This window comes from Gallinula chloropus, assembly GCF_964237585.1.
Source record: "Gallinula chloropus genome assembly, chromosome: Z".
NCBI classification, from domain to species: domain Eukaryota; kingdom Metazoa; phylum Chordata; class Aves; order Gruiformes; family Rallidae; genus Gallinula; species Gallinula chloropus.
The window spans coordinates 55,208,118-55,229,496 of NC_140089.1; the positions used below are offsets into that span (position 1 = coordinate 55,208,118).

The following is a 21,379-nucleotide window of genomic DNA, read 5'->3' on the forward strand; positions in this document are numbered from 1 at the left end:
ACTGAGACCACAGAGCCACCACTCTTAGAAAAAGGATATAAAATTTACCAGCTTGAGAACCTGTTATTTGGCTTCTTTCTCCTCTCCACCTGTGTGGAAAGAAGCCCAAAGGATGAAGCATCCTTTTCCATTCTTTGCTATAAGCAAAAAAAATCATCTGCTGTTGGAATTGCTTTCTGCTTTATCACTGGCTCTAAAATGATACCTTTGTTTTTATTTCCTTATTGAGTAGTAGTGCTGAGGGATGTAAGGGCATTAGATAACTCAGATTGATCCTAATAATCATAATAATCCAACACTACTTGCTTTTTTCTGATAATGGACTCTAATTACTTGAAAATATAAATTGGCAGACATCATTAACAATTACAGGCAACTTCGTTTGTGTTCATATAGGTCATTTAACAATGTCTGGTACTACCCTCAGGTCAGATATGATGCCCTGCTGATGTGGATATATAATCTGTGTGCCAGAGCTAACTTGTATCCCACTAGCTCAGAGCACAAGCACAGTGAACTTAACAGTGACACATACCCAACATGATTAATTTTGTTAGTAACTTCTTGCTATCCTAGCCTTCTAAGCAATAATACAGTGGTTTCACAACACTTAGGAAGTGAATAAGCATCTATTATTTGCAATTTTCTTTGCATCGCTGGCTTGTTTGCCATCTTTCTGTGTTATGGGAGTTATCAAATAGTAAGTAGTTACGATTTTAAAAATTCTGGCAATACAGTTTATATTAGTATTCAAGCTTAAGTTCTGTGACAAGGTGACCTGCTTAATGGACAAGGGGAAGGTTGTGGGTGTGGTCTACTTCGACTTCAGTAAAGCTTTTGACATGGTTTCTCACAGTATTCTGATTGAGAAACTGGCTGACACTGGCTTGGACAGGTGGACCCTCAGCTGGGTTAAAAACTGGCTGGATGGCCGGGCCCAAAGGGTGGTGGTGAATGGAACAAAATCCAGCTGGAGGCCGGTCACGAGTGGCGTCCCCCAGGGCTCAGTCCTGGGTCCAGTTTTGTTCAACATCTTTATCAGTGACCTCGATGAAGGGATTGAATGTTCCCTCAGTAAGTCTGCAGATGACACTAAGCTGGGAGGAAGTGTTGATCTGCCTGAGGGTAGGGAGGCTCTTCATAGGCATCTGAACAGGCTGGACCGATGGGCTGAGGCCAATGGGATGAAGTTTAACAAGGCCAAGTGTAGAGTGCTGCACATGGGACATAACAACCCCATGCAGTGCTGCAGGCCTGGGGGAGACTGTCTGGAGAGCTGTCAGGCAGAGAAGGACCTGGGGGTGTTGGCTGACAGCAGTCTGAATAAGAGTCAGCAGTGTGCCCAGATGGCCAGGAAAGCCAATGGCATCCTGGCTTGTATCAGAAATAGTGTAGCCAGTAGGTCTAGGGAGGTCATTGTGGCCCTGTACACATAACCCTGATGTCTTCACCCACAGGCACAAAGGACAACATATTAATACAATTTTTGAGCAAAGTCATTGTTTAAAATTGCATAGAATGCTTGCTTCTTAGTTTCAACTTTGCAATGACTGGTTTTCAGTTACTTCGCTTTATATTTTTATTCTATAAAAATCATTGGTTAACTTTGCTGATTATTTTGAATACAAAGAGGGAAGGGTATTTATTAGCATATTTATGTTATTTCCTGGAAGTCGTTATATTAGTGGGGCTCTTCTGGTGGTCGTCGATAGGCTTCCTCACTGTGTCCGCTGACTGAACCCCATCTTTGCATATTCTTGTTTTATCTTTGGCTGATCTTCCAAAACCACAACCAGTTCTTCTGGTACCTATTGTTTTGACTCAAGGTCCATTACCAGAACCAATTATTTTAATTCAGACTCCACAACGATTTCCATAGTGATTGAGGCACATACCGTCCTAGTTACCTATTCTGAAGGGCCTTAATATGCTTTATATTCTCATAGCTGCTATAACTCCTTTGAAATCAAAATCATATTCTAAACTAAAACCAAAATAACTTAGAATTCAAGCTGTTTTATTAGGGTGACTGTAACATTCTGCTGATGTCTGTCATCTGCAAGTGGCAGTGCTCATGCTTTAACTGCTATTAACACAAAAGAGCTTCTTGTGTATGAGACCTGATACCTCCTCTCAGGTAAGGATGCAGTTACAGTATATTAAATACATGTTTTCACAGACATCCAAAAAACCCAGATCATTTTGTGCATGTTCTATCTTTTCCTGCCATCTACACTGCAGCTTTGGTGCCAGAAGGAGAACTTAATCAGTGACGTTTCCGTCCTTCTGAAACAGTAAATAAAGCATTCTTTGCATTCAGATTATTTAGCATATATCAAGCTTTGTTTTAATAGTTTAGAATTTTATTCAATAAGTCTCCCTGAAGAATATCCACAGGAAAAGGTGAATGTGTTTTTAACACAAACCTGGTTAAAAATCTGTGGTATTTATGAGACGGCATAATAGAAGTGAAACATTATCTGAAATATTTGCTGTTATTTCATAGCTCAGTAATCAATGGGATTTCATTACCTTCTTCATTACCTTCATTGCCTCCTTTGTTGGCACCCTACTGCAGAACAGATCATATGCTCTGGCTTTGTTTCTTCTAAGCCATGTCTGTGACAGCAGTTTGGTACTAATTAGTGTCTGGTCACAGCTTTCCTCGTAACTCCTTATGTTATGTAACTAACAACCCTCAGTGTCCAGTTTGTATTAGTTTTTTCTGGGGAAAAACATAATGAAACAGGTGCCTATCCATTTCCCTTGCTTCACAGCCAAGGTATTAATGCTAAAATTATACCAGCATAATACCATGTTTACATTATTCCAAACGGGGCAAAGAATGAAAGTCAAACCATAGTTTTAGCCAGTCTGCTTTTGGGTTTTTTTTTGTTGGTGGTGGTGGTTTTGTTTTTTAAATACAGGCTTTCAGAGTTCATAATCTCTCATTGTGAGATATATAGAGTAAATCTTTAGCCAGTCTTTCAAACAATTACACTCTGATTTAGTAGGACTGATCATTTGCATGAAGCTATATTATTTATATATATGGATTATGCCACTGGGAAGGATAGCAGGAATTTGTCTCCTTAGTTAGAACCTGTGTACTAAGACATTTTTTAACAGAAATGGCATTGTTTTAATTAAGGTTTTCATTTAAAATATTACATCAAAGTAATATAGGGAGTGTTCTGCACACTTCTTTCCCTTAAGTAAGGAAAATGAGATCAAATACTATTTGCTGGCTACCAAGGGCAAAATCCAAGTTGGAGTTGGTAACTAGGCAAGACTCCAGTGTTTAGAGCAGAGGCTGGAATCTTACAATAACTGTTCAGACTTTCTTCACTTAACAGCATGTCTTCTACTTAAGAAGGAGGGATTTGAGATCCTCTGCTCAAGGGATTTGAGATCCTCTGGATCTTTTTTCCTTAAACATCCAGATGTATTTTGTGGCTTAGGTTTTATTTTCTGCTGTGTTCCACCTGGAAACAATAGCTATTGTTACACAAAGTAGGAATGTTGGTGGTGTGCTTTTTGTGCCATAATGGATTTTGCTAGAACTATGCTAAGCAATAAACATTGCTTTGCTAGGCTGTTTGCTTGCATTATATTCCCCTGTTTCTTTAAAAAAAAACAAACGGTAAAAAGTCTTACATTCAGTTTACCAGATTTATTCTCAGCCTCAAATGACAATTCAATGACACTGACCTTCAAAAAATTACGATTTTGTGTGTCACTAAAGAAGTTTTAAAGGAGAGCAACTTCCATGTGTATCTCTATGTGTATACCCTTGTGCAAAAATAAAACTAGGTAACTTAGGCTGTTTGAGAAAATGTGATAGTTTGACTGTGGCTGGAGGCGAGACACCCACCAAAGCCACTCTATCACTCCCCTTTTCAGCTGGACAGGGGAGAAAATATGTATTGAGAAGCTTAGGCGTCGAGATAATGACAAGGAGAGATCATTCCGCAATTAGCAAACAAACTCAACATGGAATTGAAGCATCTAATTTATTACACTGCATTACATACACACACAGTGAAACCAAAGTTGGATAATGAGAACTAAAACCACCAGGTCTTAAAACACCTTCCCCCACCCCTCCCTTCTTGGCGGTCTTAACTTTATTCATGATTTCCCTCCCTTCTCCCCTGCAGGGTGTCATGGGGAGGGGCAGGGAATGGGGGAATGGGGGTTTTGGTCAGTTCATCACTTGTTGTTTTCCTTCCCAGATTTGATACTATCAGAATTTACTGTAGACAAACTATTTTCCGGGAACCCTTTTTCAGAACTCATCAGTTGAGAACCCAATCTCTGGTACTTATAATTCAGTTATTCATAAAATACTGCTTACTGTAGCAGTAAAAATCATGAATTCTGGATGACAGGTTGTTAGGCTGGGGGTTTTTTTGGCAGAAACTCATCTATTAAGGCATAAACCTGCAAACTTTTTGCAAATGTGCAAACACATTTAAATCGGTTCCCACATTGAGACTGGCCTTCTCCTGTGGTCTGCAATGTTGGAACCGCAGCTACCAGTCTTTCTCACCCTTAAGGCATCTTCTCCTTACTATCTTTCAATCATTTTCCTTGAGACTATTAAATTCTGTATTTTGGATGGGGACAGGGAGGAAATTAAGTAACTTTTTCAATCAGCCATCCTAAAAATAGCTTTTCCTGAGGTAAAGTCTCAGAATTTCCAGACAGATGTAACAGAGATCTTGTTGAAATAATTTCACATGGGGAGAACCAGGGAGTGGGAAGGAAAGACAGAGATTTAGTTCAAAAACTAGTGAAAGAAAAAATCCATCAACTTGGTACTTCTCCAGTTAAGAAAATTACTCTTCCACAAGGGTTCTCTGTGTTACTTTTTTAAAAAATGTTACTCTCTCCACATGGAGAAGACTGTGGAGTCTTCCACACTGATCACTGCCTGGGTTTCAGGAAAGTACCACCTCCTTTCCCAGCTCCTTGTCATTCTTGGATAAAAGCCCTAGACAGTGTTAAACTCCTGTGCATGTAACCAGGTGAGAAGGATAGCCTAGTTCCTGTAGCTTTGCAGAAGTGGTTAACCACTTCCTTCCTATGTCTTCATTTGCCAGATGAGTAGACAAACTCTGTCTACTCATTAATTCAGTGGACTTTGTATCATATAACCAATTAGTTTGGAATTTCTAGAAGATCAGGTGTTGTGTTCTTGTAATTGAGATTACTGCCTTTAAAGGAGCAAGCACATGTGCCCAGCAGAGTGCAAATGAAGGGGAAATTTTCAGTTTCCAAGAGCCTGCTGATTTTTGTAATTGGATTTTTATAAATTCATTTTTCTGGTAGATTTTTGGGGTGGTGGTTTTTTGTGATTTTTTGTTGTTATTGTTGCTGCTATTGTTTAGGGGGGGTGTTGTTTTTTTCTTATACATAGTAGCTGCTGTTATACCTTAGTTATGAAAAAAAAAAAAGAAATAGAAGATAAGTGCTATGATGAAACTTGCAAGACTTAAGACTCACAGTCTAAAAGCATGACTGAATTAAGTGAATATTTTGAAAACTCAGTGTATCTAGATCCTAGTACAAGGATTCTGAAATTTACCTTGCTCATGTATCACTGGTGACAGTTGCTACCACCTTTGTGCTATCCCATTCATGTGTACAGCATTTGTATCTTCTGTGCTGGTAAATTATAATAACCATGATGGTGATATAATTATCAAAGTTTGAGTGTCTCTGAACTTTAGAATTAGTCTTGGGATTTACTTTTTGTATCAGTATAGTTTCAATCAAAAAGGGTAGTGTAGTATTTCCCTGAGATCAAAGGTGTGGTTCAAGGGATAGTAAAATAAAGGAGTTTTCTTGCATGAACATCTAGTGACTCTGCCATTGGCAAGGTGTCACTTTCCAGAAAAGGTAAGCTCTTCCTGCAGATTCCCCATTTTGTCCAATTTTCTTGCTTGTCTTTCTGACACCAATTTTCAGACTGTATATGTATACAGAACACGGTATTCATGTTTGAAAGACAGGTTGTGAAAGACATGTACTACATGAACAATCTCAACAGGCAGCTGTTTCCAGTTCTGTTTTGATTTACACACATGGTTTTATTTCACTGGATTAAATCAGATGGTAAGCAGCTCACCACGTTATGTATATTGTCTTAAATTTAGTAAATTAATGCAAGATTTCAGAGATTTCCTGGGGGATTATTTGGGTTTGATTTTTACCATCATTTTGAATTCTGGAATCTCTGCAGTGGGTAAATATGAAGGCTTAAATTAAAGTATTATTTCTTAGAAGTTTTTTCATTTGGCAAAAATGGCACTATATTTTGTATGTACTTGAGCAGATGTCTAAAATATTTGGTATAGTAGTCATTATTCTTAAACTATTTTGATGTAAAATTTAAACATTTTACAACTTTTTAAGTACTACATAACCTTATTAAAAAGACAAAATTTTTGCTTCCTTTTGTTCTGTTTCCTAGTGTAAAACAAAGAACATAGTATGGATTTATTACGAAGTTTGAAGACATGTTACTGTTACAGAAAAATGTAATTTGAACCAAGACTATTGCTGCTAGAGATGTCCGTTGCCCTAACCTGTCAAAATACATCCAGACAATGTACTAATTAGTATGTGATTGTAAAAAAGTAGAAGTGTAACTGATATATTGTTAGTTTGACCAATAAACCTTGAAGAATCACTGAGGATTGCCAAATAAGTAAGAAATTAGGGGAGAAGTAATTCTGGCAGTGAGAGCGCACAACCACCAACTCACGGACCATCTGCCCTAATTACACCACTGACTCAAAAGAAAGAACTGTTAGGCATGTGCACTGTTACATAGGATGTGGAGGTTTGTTGACCAATCATATGTTGATAAATAATAGATATGTAGTAGAACTGTGAATATGTTGATAGTGTCAATATGTTGATTGTATAAATAACCACTTACATTACCTGTAAGTTAAATTGTTTTTTCCACACTGGTATTCCAAATTACATGCGAGGAGGGAGGTGTTGTTTTATTCATACCTTCGATTTACAAAGAACAGTTTCCTTATTCCTAGTGGCCCTGTGACAAAAGTTCATTTTCCTTTCAGTACTTGAATGTCCTCTGTAGATTTCTTATCTAAAGGGAATTCTTCATGTGTGGACCTTCCCACAGTGAGGCATTACCTTTTTAATATAGTCCCTGTGTACACCAGATCTTTTTGGCACACTGCCTTTTCTTTGTCAGTGTGGAGAATGTAGCAAGGGAGGGAGGAAAGTATTCATCACCTAAAAGTCTCCTAAGAAATAATACCTGCTTAACTTTATTTTTCAAGCAGTTGTTCATCTGAAGAAAATTTGTGGAGTGATAGGTCCCAGGAAGTGGTAGGTCTATGTAAAAGTGCAAGGAATGGTTCTGTGGGGTCCCAAGGCATTTTTACAAGGCATGTGAAAACCTCCACAGTGTTGTCACAAGAAAGTTTCTGTCCTACCTTTTTTGTGATGCTTCTCCTGAATTATATGACATGAGACAGGGTTCAACAGTCTGACTTTTTTGTTTTGATTTTTGTTTCACACTATGAAAGCTACTTTAATACTGCATCCAGATTTTTAGAAACAAGCTGAAGTCTTGTACCTGTGATTGTCTTTGGTATCAAGCTGTATTATTACAAGTGAAAAACATAACTCATCTCAAGCTAGTTAGAAAGTTGGCCCATGGTTTCCCATGTTTTCTCAGAATGCCTCTCACATTAAACCTGGGCCACAGTTCACATTCACTGAAAACCACTTCATAAAGCTAATGAACAAAGATCACTTAAAAAGCAAAATTAGGTTACTAAAATGACCCTGAAATTATTGTGTCTAAATATTGTTACAGTTGTAAAATGCTTACTTATAATGCTTCATTTGCATAAATAGCTATGACATAGTCTTCACACTCATGCTGTTCTTCCTGCTTGTATTTCTTCCACTACAGTTTGCCCTGCTGTCCTTCACATCTCTAACAATACAGCCAGACTGCTTCCTCCTATTGCTTCTTATTGTCTCAGCTCCTCATTTTGCTTCCACTTTGTGCTAGGACAGCACATGGTGCTCTCAGTCCTCATGCCAAGCTGCTGAGTACAGCAGCTCAATTCATCATGCTGATGAGATCTGAATTTATGTGTATTTGCATACAGAGTTGCCTCAGTATTCAGATGAGAACACTGCTTTTAATTAGCAGAAACAATGTAATGGATTAAAAATATCTGGAAAATGTAAAAATGCACCTTTTTGGTGGATCTGAAGAGCATGGCCAAAATTCCTGCTTACAGTTGGAGTACTGTAAGGCCAGAAAGCACTCAGGTATGATGAACAATATTCTTCAGTTGCAGAAGCCTAGACATCATGCTTGGCTGCTGTACCATACTCCTTCTTCTATCTCAACAGCAGGATGTGTATTTTAGTATTGCAGTGTAGCTGTTGCATGCTTCGTAGAGATGCCACTCAGTATGTGTAATTTAGAGGAAATCTATCACCTATCACCACATGCCCTTCTAAAAACTCCCTCCCCAGCTTTCTTGTAGGCCCCCTTCAGGTACTGGAAGGCCACTGTAAGATCTCCTTTGAGCCTTCTCTTCTCCAGGCTGAACAAGCCCAACCCTCTCAGCCTGTCTTCTTAGGGGAGGTGCTCCAGCCCTTTGATCGTTTTTTTGGTCCTCCTCTGGACGGGTTCTAACAGTTCCATGCCCTTCTTATTTTGAGGGCTTGAAAACTGGACAGGGTATTCCAGGTGAGGTGTCACCAGACCAGAGTAGAGGAGCAAATTCACCTCTCTTGATCTGCTGCCCACATCTTTTGATGCAACCCAGGATGCGGTTGGCCTTCTGGTCTGCAAGAATGTTGTGTCGGCTCATGTCAAGTTTCTCATACACCATAACCCCCAAGTCCTTCTCTGCAGGGCTGCTCTCTATCACATTGTCTCCCTGCCTGTATTGATGATGAGAACTGTCCTGACTCAGGTGCAGGACCTTGCACTTGGCCTTGTTGAACCTCGGGAGGTTCACCTGGGCCCATTTCTCCAGCTTGCCCCAGTCCCTCTGGATGACATCCCATCCTTCTGGTGTATCACTTGCACCACTCACCTTGGTGTCATTTGCACTCTTGCTGAGGGTGCACTCAACCTCCCCATCAATGCCACTGATGAAAATATTAAATTGAACTGGTCCCACTACAGATCCCCAAGGGACGCTGTTTGTCACAGATCTCCATCTGGACATCAAGCCATTGACAACTACTTTCTGGATGCCATACATTCAAGTGTTCATCTCATTGTCCTATGTCCTTTCCTTTTTGGATAGATATTGATGAGTGCAGCATCATACCAGGAATCTGTGAAGGTGGTGAATGCTCTAACACTGTGGGAAGTTATTTCTGCATCTGCGCACACAGTTACGTCACATCCACAGATGGTTCCCGCTGTATTGGTAGGTATTCTGCTAACTAGGCTTTTAGAGCTCTTGAGGATATTATGGCAATTTATACACAGAAGCACCAGAACTTGTGTCCCAAACATCTAGCACTCTTCTTGCTCCAGTAGCTTACTACATGCTAACTCACTAGTATCTCTGATCGAGCTACTTAAAATTCGTAACATCCTTTGGTGAAGGTGATTGCCAATGCAGCCATCTTTATGCAGATAGTAGACCCTTCTGTGTTGGTGTATTGTAGCCTGAGAAGTCCTGCCTGAGATCTGACTTTTCTTGGGAAAATATCAATTAATCTCTCTGTTGTCTAGGTGAACCTAGTAAACCTTAAATTCTATAACCTGCATCTAACGAAACAAAAAGCTAAGCTCACTTTGGTTCCAAAGGAACATATATCCTCACTTGTTACTTCAAGTCTCACATAGTTTAATTTTACCTTTAGAGACCAACATAACGCACATATATTTATATAAACTGAGAAGGTGTTATGTAGCGTATGCTGAGATGCTACTAGTTTATCTAGAACAGGTAATAAACCAAAAGTTAGATTTCAGCTTTTACAGGACAATTTATTTAAAGCCTGGTGTGATATTATAAAGCTTTATACTTATTTTCACATGTGGCAATTTCTTTTATAGAGCTGCATGTGTCAAATATATGGTATTAAACCTTTCTTATGAATTAAATAAAAATGCTGCATACATATGTAAAAAACATCAACAAATTCTAACACTAAAGTCTTTTATAGATCACATGCGGTTCTCCTTATTTAAGACATCTCAGAGCACTTTTTCTCCTGTTGGGAAAGGGATGGGAATTCTGAAGGCATTTCTGAATTACAGATACATGAAGTAAGCCAGTAGCAACACAAGACCTACAAGTGATTTCACATGGGTAATTTGACAATTTTTTGCACAGCATAGCCAGCTTTTGTTATTCAGGTTCTTCTGAGGAGTGCCAAATTTCAAAAATACTATGGCTAGCGTTAGGAGTACTGAAAACCTATGATCTTAAACTAAAGAAGGGAAGATTTAGATTAGATATTAGGAAGAAGTTTTTGCGCAGGTTTCCCAGAGCAGCTGTGGCTGACCCCTCTATGGCAGTATTCAGGGCCAGTTTGGATGAGGCTTTGGGCAACCTGGTCTAGCAGAGGGTGTCCCTGTTAGTGGGGTTGGAACTAGATGATTTTTGAGGTCCCTTCCAACGCAAACCATTCTAGGGTTCTATGATTTTGTGGATTTTGGCATGTTTTACAATCTGGTTTCTAAAGTTAATTCCCAAAGCCAGTTGTACACAGAGCATGTGCTCTAGTTTCTTAAGGAAGGCCCTTACGTCACAGAGTATTCTCCCCTTCAATGAATACGTGCTGGAAGGTTGTTGTGCTCCCAAATGTTTGGAGTATTTATAATCTGTATATTTGAGCAGTGTAATTTTTCCTTTACTTAGGAGAAAAATGAAAAATACAATCCTTATTACTATAAAATATTTTATTCCTCCAGTTTAAGATAATTATTTACTTTTAACCAAAATATCAGGATGTGCTCAGTTATTGTAATTATTACCATGTCTTTCCTAATTCTTTGAGTTTTTGTCCTTGTCAGCATTCAGGTATATGGCAGTAAAAGATCTAGGCTGTATCCTTGAAGGAAATAGATTATAATAAATATTGATGTAGTTATATAGTTTTCACATGGCACTACTAAACGTAGCATTGTACATTCAGTCTGCTGTGCAGAGCAGACTGAATAGCATTTCTTTAGTCAGATACATTTACACCAAGAAAAATTCATTAAATTAATTTATTGATGTTACAGTTGCTACATAAAATGTCTTAATTTTTTCTCTAGTAGGTTTTTAAAAAATTTGAATCTATTTTCTATTTGTATTCTTTTGTGTCATCCATATTCACACAATCACAGAATCACGTAATGTTATGTGATTCTTGGTTGGAAGGAACCTCAACAATGAAACCACAGTCAGATGAGAAGTGTGACCAGATCTTAATCACCCAGACTAAATCACACAGGAACGCATCCAGGCAGGTTTTGAATGTCTCCAGAGAAGGGGACTCCACAGCCTCTCTGGGCAGTCTGTCCTAGTGCTCTGTCACACTTACAGTAAAAAAGTTTATCCTTATGTTCACATGGCGCCTCCTGTACCCCAGCTTGCACCCATTACCCCTTGTCCTGTCATTGGACATCACTGAGAAGAGCCTGGCTCCATTTCTGACTCTCACCCTTTACATATTTATAGACATTAATGAGGTCACCTCTCAGTTTCCTCCAAGTTCCCTCAGCCTTTCCTAGTAAGAAAGATGTTCCTCTCCCTTAACCATCTTAGTGGCCCTGCAGTGGACTCAGTAGTTTCCTGTCCTTCTTGAGCTGAGTGGCCCAGAATTGGACACAATATTCCAGATGCAGTCTCACCAGGATATAGTAGAGGGGCAGGAGAACCACTCTAGATCTAACCACACCCCTTCTAATACACCATGCCATTGGCCTTCTTGGCCACAAGGGCACATTGCTGGCTCATGGTCATCCTGCTGTCCATCAGGACCCCCCGGGTCTCATTTCCTCTACACTGCTCTCCCACAGGTCTGTCCCCAACCTATAGTGGTACATGTGGTTGTTCTTCCCCAAATGCAAGACTCTATACCTTGTTGTATTTCAATTAATTTCTCCCTGCCCAACTCTCCAGTCTGTTTAGGTGTCGCTGGATGGCAGCACAGCTTTCTGGTGTGTCAGCCACCCCTCCCAGCTTTGTGTTAGCAGCAAACGTGCTGAATGTACACACTATTCTCTCATCCAGTTCATTAATAAGTAAATTGAATAGTACAGGTCCCAGTCCACACCCCTGAAGGATTCCACAAGATACCGGCCTCCAGCTAGACTGTCCCATTGACCACAAATTTCTCATTTCTTTCCTTCAGCCATTTCAGAATCCACCGCACTACCTAATCATCCAGACCGCACTTCCTCAGTTAAGCCGCGATGATGCTGTTGGAGACAGTGTCAGTGCTTTACTGAAATCAAGATAAACCACATCCACTGCTCTACCATCACCTATCTACCTATATTTCCTGCTAGCTTGAGCAGATGTTGAAATTGCATGTTGGATTAAAGCAAAATTAGCGTCACTGCAAATGTGTTATTCTGGAATAAACCAAATTTTGAATGCATTGCTGCCAATCACTTCACATAATTCTTGGGTGTGTTTTGGGTTTCGTTTTGTTTGTTTTTGAAAAACAACTTTTTGAACACTTTAGTCCTTACATGAATTGAATAAGGGAAAGTAATTTTGACAGCAGATGTTACTATTTGTAATTTTCCTTTAAAATTATATTCCAGATCAGAGGGCAAGTACATGTTTCTCCAGTATAGTGAATGGCCGCTGTGCACAGGAGCTTCCTGGTAGGTTCACCAAAAGGCAGTGCTGCTGTGAGTCTGGCCAGTGCTGGGCCATCAGGTCTGTTCCAGAGATGTGTCCTGTCAGAGGATCTGGTGAGTGACTTGTTGGTTGGCTGATGTGTTTTCTTCTTCTTCCTGTCTATTCAGGTTGGGATGGAGGTCACTGGAATATTTTAAACTGCTTTAAAATGTAGGCTAAATGGAAAAAGAAAGTTGGGAATTACATTATTATCCATTCTTGTGTTTTTAATACTGATGTTACCATCTGCGAACCATTTTTTCTGGTCCATGCCTCTTTGGAACTAGTTTCTTGAACATCCTTTTGTTGACTTTGGAAGTAGTTCTTGGGAAATGGGAAAGATTTTGTGGTCCGGCTCAAAGAGGAAATGACTCTGAGGGACCATAGTTCATTTTGATTTAAAGGAACAGCTGCTGTCTTGTTCCATTAAATTTTTGGTTACTTTGAACTAGAAATACATCGGGTTTTAATTTATTCTTTCAACTCTGCTCACAGAACAATAGTCCACATCCTTAGTGAAACATCTTTTAAATTTATCTGACCAGGGAGTTGTAGTGCTACTGGCAACACATCAACAAAAGGGTTTCAAAAGATAGTTGTCAATTACAGTATTACCTTTTATTAATTTTAGTGTCCTTCCTTAAATTAACACCTGTCATAATCATGGGATCCACCTGAGATTAAAAGTGGGAGAGGGAGCACACAAAATTAAAGAAATGAGGACTTTCTGGTCTGGGTTTTGTACATACAGAGATCTGTAACTTCCTTACAGATTGACTCTGAAGGATTGATTTACTTTAAGCTTCTCTGTGCCTTTCTGTTTAATAGATGAACACCGCAGACTTTGTGTGGATGGTGCTCTTGTTGGAGCAGGTTCCAGAGTTGGTGGGACAGAAGGAAATGATTTCCTTCCTGGTGGCAATGGCAATGGTAATGGCTATGGCCCAGGAGGAGCAGCATTTATTCCCATCCCAGGAAGCAATGGCTTCTCCCGGGCTGTAGGTGGAGCAGGGAGAGGGACAGGTGCTCAGAGTCCCACTGGACCAATAATTACAGGTCTAAGTAAGTAGTTGTGTTTCTGTGACTTCTTTCTTTTTTATTTCCCCTCCTAATTTTCCTTTTATTTTAATATGTAGTTTTTAGTCTGGAAATGACATTGTGTTCTTAACACATAAAATGCCTTTGTATTCACACACATTTAATAGGCCTCAGTTGATACATTAGAAAGTTGAGGAGGCCTTTTTTTAGCATGAGTTCAAATGTAGAGATTTTTTTTTTCTTCAGTTCAGTTACATAGTGCTTGAGTCTGTGCTGTCCCTGCTGATCTTAGTGAGAAATAATAAAACCCCAAATGGCTACGTTTTGAAAAAACACCTGGGGTTTAACATAAACTTCTCTCTCGCCCTGTTCTTCCAAATGTAAAAGTTATCTATTCTGCATGAACGCTGCCTTGACTGAAAGCCAAAGACAACTAATATTCAGAGGGAAGTCTTGCATATGTAAAGATGCTTGGAACATGTGTGAGCACATCCCTAGGATCAGAACCATAAAGTTAATAAAATGCAAAGAATATTATTAAGAAAGTACACCAAAACCAGTAAAGGTATAGGAATAGACTGCTTACACTTCTACCCAAATTGTGGTTTATTCATAAAGCCACTGACAATTCATAATGCCATATGCATAAATGGTTTGCCTAATGCAGGTTTTGTTTCTGAGAGCTACTTGTGTTTGTTAGTTTACTCTTGGATCAACAGGTAGTGCTTGATTTGGTTAATATATTTATGCACCTGATGGCATATTTTCCAAAGCTCTATGATCTTCATGTCTACTTTTATCTGACTATATGAATACTTATCTTCTATTTGCTTTGAATTTTTTAAATTAGCATTACTGAATCAAACAATAGACATCTGTAAGCACCATCCCAATCTTTGCTTAAATGGACGTTGTACACCAACCCTTTCTAGTTACCGATGTGAGTGCAACATGGGATACAAACAGGATGCAAATGGGGATTGTGTTGGTAAGTGCACATTTCTAAAATCTATTATTTACTTATAAAATGCTAATAATTTTCTGGTTTAAATCTGGTTAAAAAAAAAAAAGATAACGTATTCCTTTTCCCCAAAATACTTAATTTTAATGGGATTGATTTTATGAAAGAGTCTGTGATGACCATGGCATTACTTACACTGGAATAATTCAGAATCTTCATGAGAGTCATCTTCTTCCATAAAGAAGACTTTAATCACATATATTGATACTAATTATTCCTGTTGTGGTGGTTTGACCCTGGCTGGAGGCCAGATGCCCACCAAACCCACTCTATCACCCCCCTTTGCAGTTGGACAGGGCATATGGTTTAGCATAGGATGGGAATGGTTGGACTCGATGATCTTCAAAGGTCTTTTCCAACCTTGTGATTCTGTGATTCTGTGAAAATACGTATTGAGAGGCTTAGGAGTTGAGATAAGGACAGATAGAGATCATTCTGCAATCAGTGTCATGGGCAGAACAGACTCAACACAGAACAAGGAAAGAGAACCCTCTAATTTATTACACTGCGGTGCACACCCAGTGACCCAGAGTCGGGTAACGAGAAGTGTGTCCAGATTTGTAAGCACCTTCCCCCACCCGTCCCTTCTTAGCAGACTTCACTTTAGTCATGATTTCTCTCCCTTCTTCCCCCTCCGTTGTGGGACAGGGAGGGGCAGGGAGGGGGGAAAATGGGGGTTTCAGTCATTTCCTCACAAGTTGTTTTCCTTCTTAGCCAGGGAGGGCATTATTAACACCCTTCCCTTGCTGTACTGTGGGGTCCCACCCCGGGAGACAGTCCTCCATAAACTTCTCCAACATGAGTCCTTTCGCATGGGTTTTCAGCTCTTCACCAGCTGCCCTGGCATGGGTCACTGCTATTGTGTGCACTCATAAAATCATAGAATGTCTCTCAGTCTCTCAAGCCAAGGCTGTTCCAGCCTGGTCCTCCACGGAGTCACAAGTACCCCTCCCCAACAAATCTGCTCTGGTGTGGATATCTCTCTCTCACCCTTACTCCCTCATCCCCTCCCCCCAATTGTTCTCTCCCTCTCATGTCTGTGTTTGTCTCTCTCTCCACGGGCTGCAAGTGCTGGCAGAGGCTTGTTCCAATGCTGGTCACGGCATCTTCCATATGTCTCTACCTGCGCCAGTGTAGGGTTTCTCCATGGGCTGCAGATGGAGTCTCTCCGGCACCTGAAGCACCTCCTCCCCTGCACCCTTCCCTGGCCTTGGTGTCTGCACAGTTTCTTACATCTTCTCTGTTGGGAAAAAGCAGCTGCTTGCATTTTTTTTCTCTTAAATGGGATTCACAAAGGCACTATGACCATTTCTGATGAGCTTGGCTTTGGTCAGCGACAGGTCTTGCCTTCAGCTGGCTGGTGTTCTCTGTCGGGCCTGCAGAGTTTCTGGCTGCTTCTTGCAGAAGCCACCCCTGCAGCCCCCCTTCTCCACCAGAACCTTGCCACATAAAACCACAACACCTGTACTTGAAGGGAACTGTACATTTTTATCCTCACATTTGGTGAAGTAAATTCTGTTCCATATTCTTTTTTGTTATGCTCACATAGGCCCTTTTCTGCTATGGAGTTAGTGTCGAGTTATTTTAAAGATAAGGAAGAATAGAATTTATGTTGTACCTATTTGAAAAGATGAATGGTAGTTTGAAAGATACCAAATAATTTTTTAAAAAGCATTAATTAATTTTTGTTTATATTGCATTTATATGAAAATATTGGATGCTAATGTTCTATAAGAAGCTGGACTTTGGTTTCTGCACTGTTAGTCGGTTACTGTGGACCTTGATCTTGTATTGTCAAAAGCTCATCACGTATTTCAGGGAAAATGCAAAATTTAGGGGTTCTTGTGGGGTCAAATGAAGAAATAAAGATAAGTAATTATAAAAATCTGAATATATGGTTTTTACAAAGGTAGCAAATAAAAAAAGCATAAGGCCCTTCTAAACTGTACTTCTTGATATAATCCTGTGCTTGAATCATTAAATTCTTGCTCGTGCTTATAAAGAAGTACTCTGCATGAAGTAATATAATGAAAGAGCACATAGCTGTAAGAAATGAGTATGCATACTGTGGAAATGCACAGTGTCACCTGTCCCAAAAATTGTTTCTCATTAAGGTAAGTCAAATTTGAGTGAGCTACTTTGTGCTTCTTATGAGCATAGAGTATAAATGCATATGATTTAAGTAGCAGTTCACTGTGTCATACACAATTCAGACAGCCCATTTATTTAATTTGCATAGCATGGTGAAGAGGAGCCTGAGGGAGACCTTATCACTGCCTGCAATTACTTGAAAGAAGATTGTACAGAGATGGGTGTTGGTCTCTTCACCTAAGCAACAGGACAAGGGGGAATGGACTCAAGATGCTCCAGGGCAGATTTTCTTTTTCTTAACCTTTTTCTTCACTGAAAAAGGTTATCAGGCATTGGAACGGGCTGTTCAAGGAGGTGGTTGAGTTGCCAACCCTGGAAGTATTTAAAAGACAGGTAGATGAGGTGCTCAGGGATATGGTTTAGTAGAGGACAGGTATGATTGGACTCAAGGATCTCAGAGATCTTTTCCAGCCTAGTAATTCTATGAACATAAATGGCAATGCTGTGGTTAAAATGAGCATGGTTTGATACTATTACAAGCATTTAATTGTGAATCAAATGCATATATTGATAATGTGGCAAATGTAAGGGTCTAGGAAAAAATTAGTTGTGGAAAATAAAGTCAAACCAAAGCAAATCTTGATGCAGGTACAGTTAACTTGTAAATGAGATTTAACTCCAGATTAAGTACTAGGAATTAATAATACTAGGAAATTTTAGGTAGGTAGGTAGGTAAATCAAAGGTCTCACCTGAGCTTGGGTGACATTTTAGATTTATGCTTTTAGTCAACAACAGTTTCAATAACCACTGGTGCAGAAGAAATGGTACCTTACACTTCTTTTTGGCTTCCCCACCTAAATGACTACTTATTAATGTACTACTTTCATCTGACCCTTGGGATCAGTCTAGAACAGGATTTCAACTCTATGGTTGAGCCTATTGTGAAATGCTTTAGTTACTCTATCTTTGTGTCCTTGTATAATTAGGTTGTGGCAAGTAGAGCTGTTTGGATTTGATTTAAACATTTTGTATTTTTCTATTCTCACTGAAGAAATGTATGAAAAAATGAAGTAGGGCAACCATCTGTGGTTTAACAACTCAGTCAGATTTACATGCCTGTGTGCTAAAATTGATTGACAGAAAAATATAATGTCTTTTTTAACAACTGACTGGCATTCTGTCCCCTTTACCCTCTGTGGGGTCACCCTGTGGGCCTTGCTGTTCACCTTCCACTCCAGGCTTGTGATAATAGCACAGTTGTATTGATTTTCAGTTCGAGGTTGAAGTGCCTGAAACCTGTGAGACAAGTCAGACTATACTGGGGGAGCGAGTAGTTGTTGACTTGTTTAATCCTCTAAAACACAGTTAATCCTCTAACACATGTGCCTAGGAAAAAGGTGTATTCAGTTAGGGAATTTTGTCTTGACTTTGTAATATACATCTCAGTATGAAACAGTAGTCTGAAAACTGAAGCAATTTTGAAAGCACTGGGATTAAATCAAGAATTGCAGATGGCTTAACAAAAGCAGAAGATGCTGTACCGGCTAAAATAATGTCCTAGATTGAAAGCAGGGGAAGAAAACCAATTAATGACTTCTAACAAGTTTAACTGTAATTTTTTCCTACTTTTGTTGTGTGATAGAAACCACTCATTACTAATTATTTCCACTCTTCAGTGGATGCCTTTTTTATTCTGAAGGCTTTTTATAAGAGAATATGCTCTATGAATATTTATCCTAGATAACACAGCTTTTTTTCTCTGGTACTTTAATTGCATTATAAAGCAGTAGCCAGAATACCTTAAGTGCTACACTGAATTGGTGATTTGTGAATGGTAATTGCTATAAATCACGCAGAAAGTTGTCTTGGATATGTAGGCAGGAACATAACTGCATAGAATTTCTGTGTGTACTGATACATATTAAATGAAATTAAAGACTACGTTGAATCTAACTTAGATGCTCTTCTCCTTACTTTAAGAACTGTCTTTGTGGCATTGAGAACAGTAACATTTCACTGCATGGAGTAAGCTTCCTGGTATATAATTGAACACTGCTTCATACTGCTCTGTGATTCTGGCTGTCAACTCCCCAAGCAATAAATTATGAAACCAGAAACATTAGATATTTTTGTATAGAATTTAAGAAAAGCCTTAATTCAAATTTATATGGCCAAAGCATAAAAACAATAGTGCTCTATGATCTAAACTTGTATTATGCTGCTCTCATGATGGAGCATGCCTGATGGTAAAGGATCATAAGTGTCCTAATTGTCCTAAGTCCCTTTCCCCAAACTGATAGACAGCTGTCATATTATTACCTTTCCTTACTTTGTTCTGTTTATAAAACTGTAGAGGCTTTTAAAGTACTGGCAAGCCACTAGTGCAGCTTTGTTGAACACAAATATTCATGTTTTAAATTCTATGCTATTCTTTAGACACATTACAGTAAGTCTTAAGGAGATTTTGAAAATTCCTTACTGAGTCTAGTGAAATTCTGACAAGTGTTACAGGTGAAACACTGAAAAGTGGAAAAAAGTGTGATGCTAGTGGTGACAGGCAAATATTTGATGTTGAATAGGGATGTGCTGGGAGATAGGATGAACAGGTTAAATATCTCTTTCTTGGATATTTCCTGTTTATACTGCTGGAATATGCATGCTTGCAATGTAAACTCAAAGCCAACAACTACTTTATATTAACATATATTTGCAATTTCCCTCTTTTATCAAGAACTTACATAAGAGCATCTTAAGATGCATAGTTTATATGGAAATCATCTGATGCACATGGGTTTGGAAGGATTTTCCAAGCTTAAGACAGTTATTTCATAGAGGAACACTGCATTCCTGCTGTACAATTTATAAATTACTTTACAGTGAGATACACTGCTAGGATGAACGTGTTTTCTGTAATAGATGAAGCAAGTGGAAGCCTGTAATAAAGTCATAAATGCCATTCTTCAGAGGAAAACTAAACAAAATAGATGCCATATCTAGTACTTATAAGTTCCCCCCCCCCGTTGTCCCCTATAATAAAGCAACATAAGTATACAGTAAAGTAATTAGAATTAAGACAAAACATTCATGTGAAAATGTGATTTAGAGTTTCACATTTTGTTGGTAGCTGAGAAATTTGCTCTGAAGGACTTATGTGTGATCCTCTGTAACCCCCATATCAACTGAGCACTGAGGAAAAAAAAATCCCAACATTAAGGCACTGTAGAGAAGCATAGTATAGAAAACTACTATAATTACATAAAAGTCTAGCACAGTATAAATATATGGTTACTGATTCCGTTACTGTATATAAAACTCTGAATTTCTCTTTTCTATATCTTGCTCTGTTCTTGTGGTTTTCCTGGAGTGCTACTGTCAGTTGTTATGTGAATGTGCTAAATGGGGTGAGAGGAGGTTTTTGATTCTTCCTTTTGCTTTGCTTTGATTCCTTTAAATGATTATGCTAAACAGTTTTATTGTATCTAGGCATATTAAATCAGTGATTTGGTTCAGCTCAGATCCTTTTAATACATATATTGATGCTTTTGGTTTTAACTATGGATATATTAACACAGTAAATCCTGTGAAATGCATGTCTTGTTTACGGTTAAATTGGAACAAAACTGATCTTTTGCCTTTTTTTTTTTTTAAATCAAGTCATTCATGGCACAGCACATTCAAGAAGTACACATTTATTTAAGATATAAATGTTCTTAGTTTAATTTCTTATTCCATCCTATTATTTGCAAGATACAATGAACTGAGCTTTAGAACAAGACCTGAGGAAGGATGAGTACAGCAGAATTACTGTGGGTAGCATACACTGCAAAATGCGTGGGAACATAACATTAAGAACTGATCAGCAATGACTACTTATCCAAAGTTTCCTGTGGCAGGTTACAGCCAGCTACTGAAAACCCCACAAATCAGCATTGGCTAAAACCTACCTAAACGAAGAGAGAAGTAATTTGAGACTTGTAAGTGAAATGCAGGGCATAGCTGGAGTGATTAAAAGTCAAATTCTCAAAGGCAATTGATGAAGAAAGAGGGATTTCCTTTCAGTTTATAGCCTGCAAATTTAGCAGCAGCAGCAGAGAACTGCTCAGGTCATCCACTGGTAGCTGCAGGAGAGACTGAGACAGCAGTCCTGCCTGCCAGACCAGAGGGGTGCTCCCTGGATCAAAGGGGGCAAGAATCTTGTGAGGGTTTAGCAGCGCGTGATGGAGAAGAAAAGTGTTACTTTTGAGCTGGGAATAGCTGTCTGGAGACAAACACAGCTGCCTCATTGGTCACCCTTGGGGATTAAATGCGGGAAGGGTTCTTGAAAAAAGTTAAAAATTTTCAGAGACGGTG

The 21,379-nt window shown here is 39.0% G+C and overlaps 1 protein-coding gene across 1 annotated transcript in view; it reads left to right on the forward strand.

Annotated features, from left to right (window-relative positions):
• The window catches only part of FBN2 (fibrillin 2), a gene marked incomplete at both ends in the record, with an annotated part of 154,740 nt that overhangs the window by 39,584 nt on the left and 93,777 nt on the right, over nt 1-21,379 (forward strand). Inside the window, 4 exons of the mRNA XM_084277967.1 lie at nt 9,327-9,452; nt 12,800-12,952; nt 13,707-13,940; nt 14,767-14,904. Of these exons, the coding sequence (XP_084134093.1) occupies nt 9,327-9,452; nt 12,800-12,952; nt 13,707-13,940; nt 14,767-14,904 (651 nt within the window). The remainder of the gene's footprint in view (nt 1-9,326; nt 9,453-12,799; nt 12,953-13,706; nt 13,941-14,766; nt 14,905-21,379) is intronic.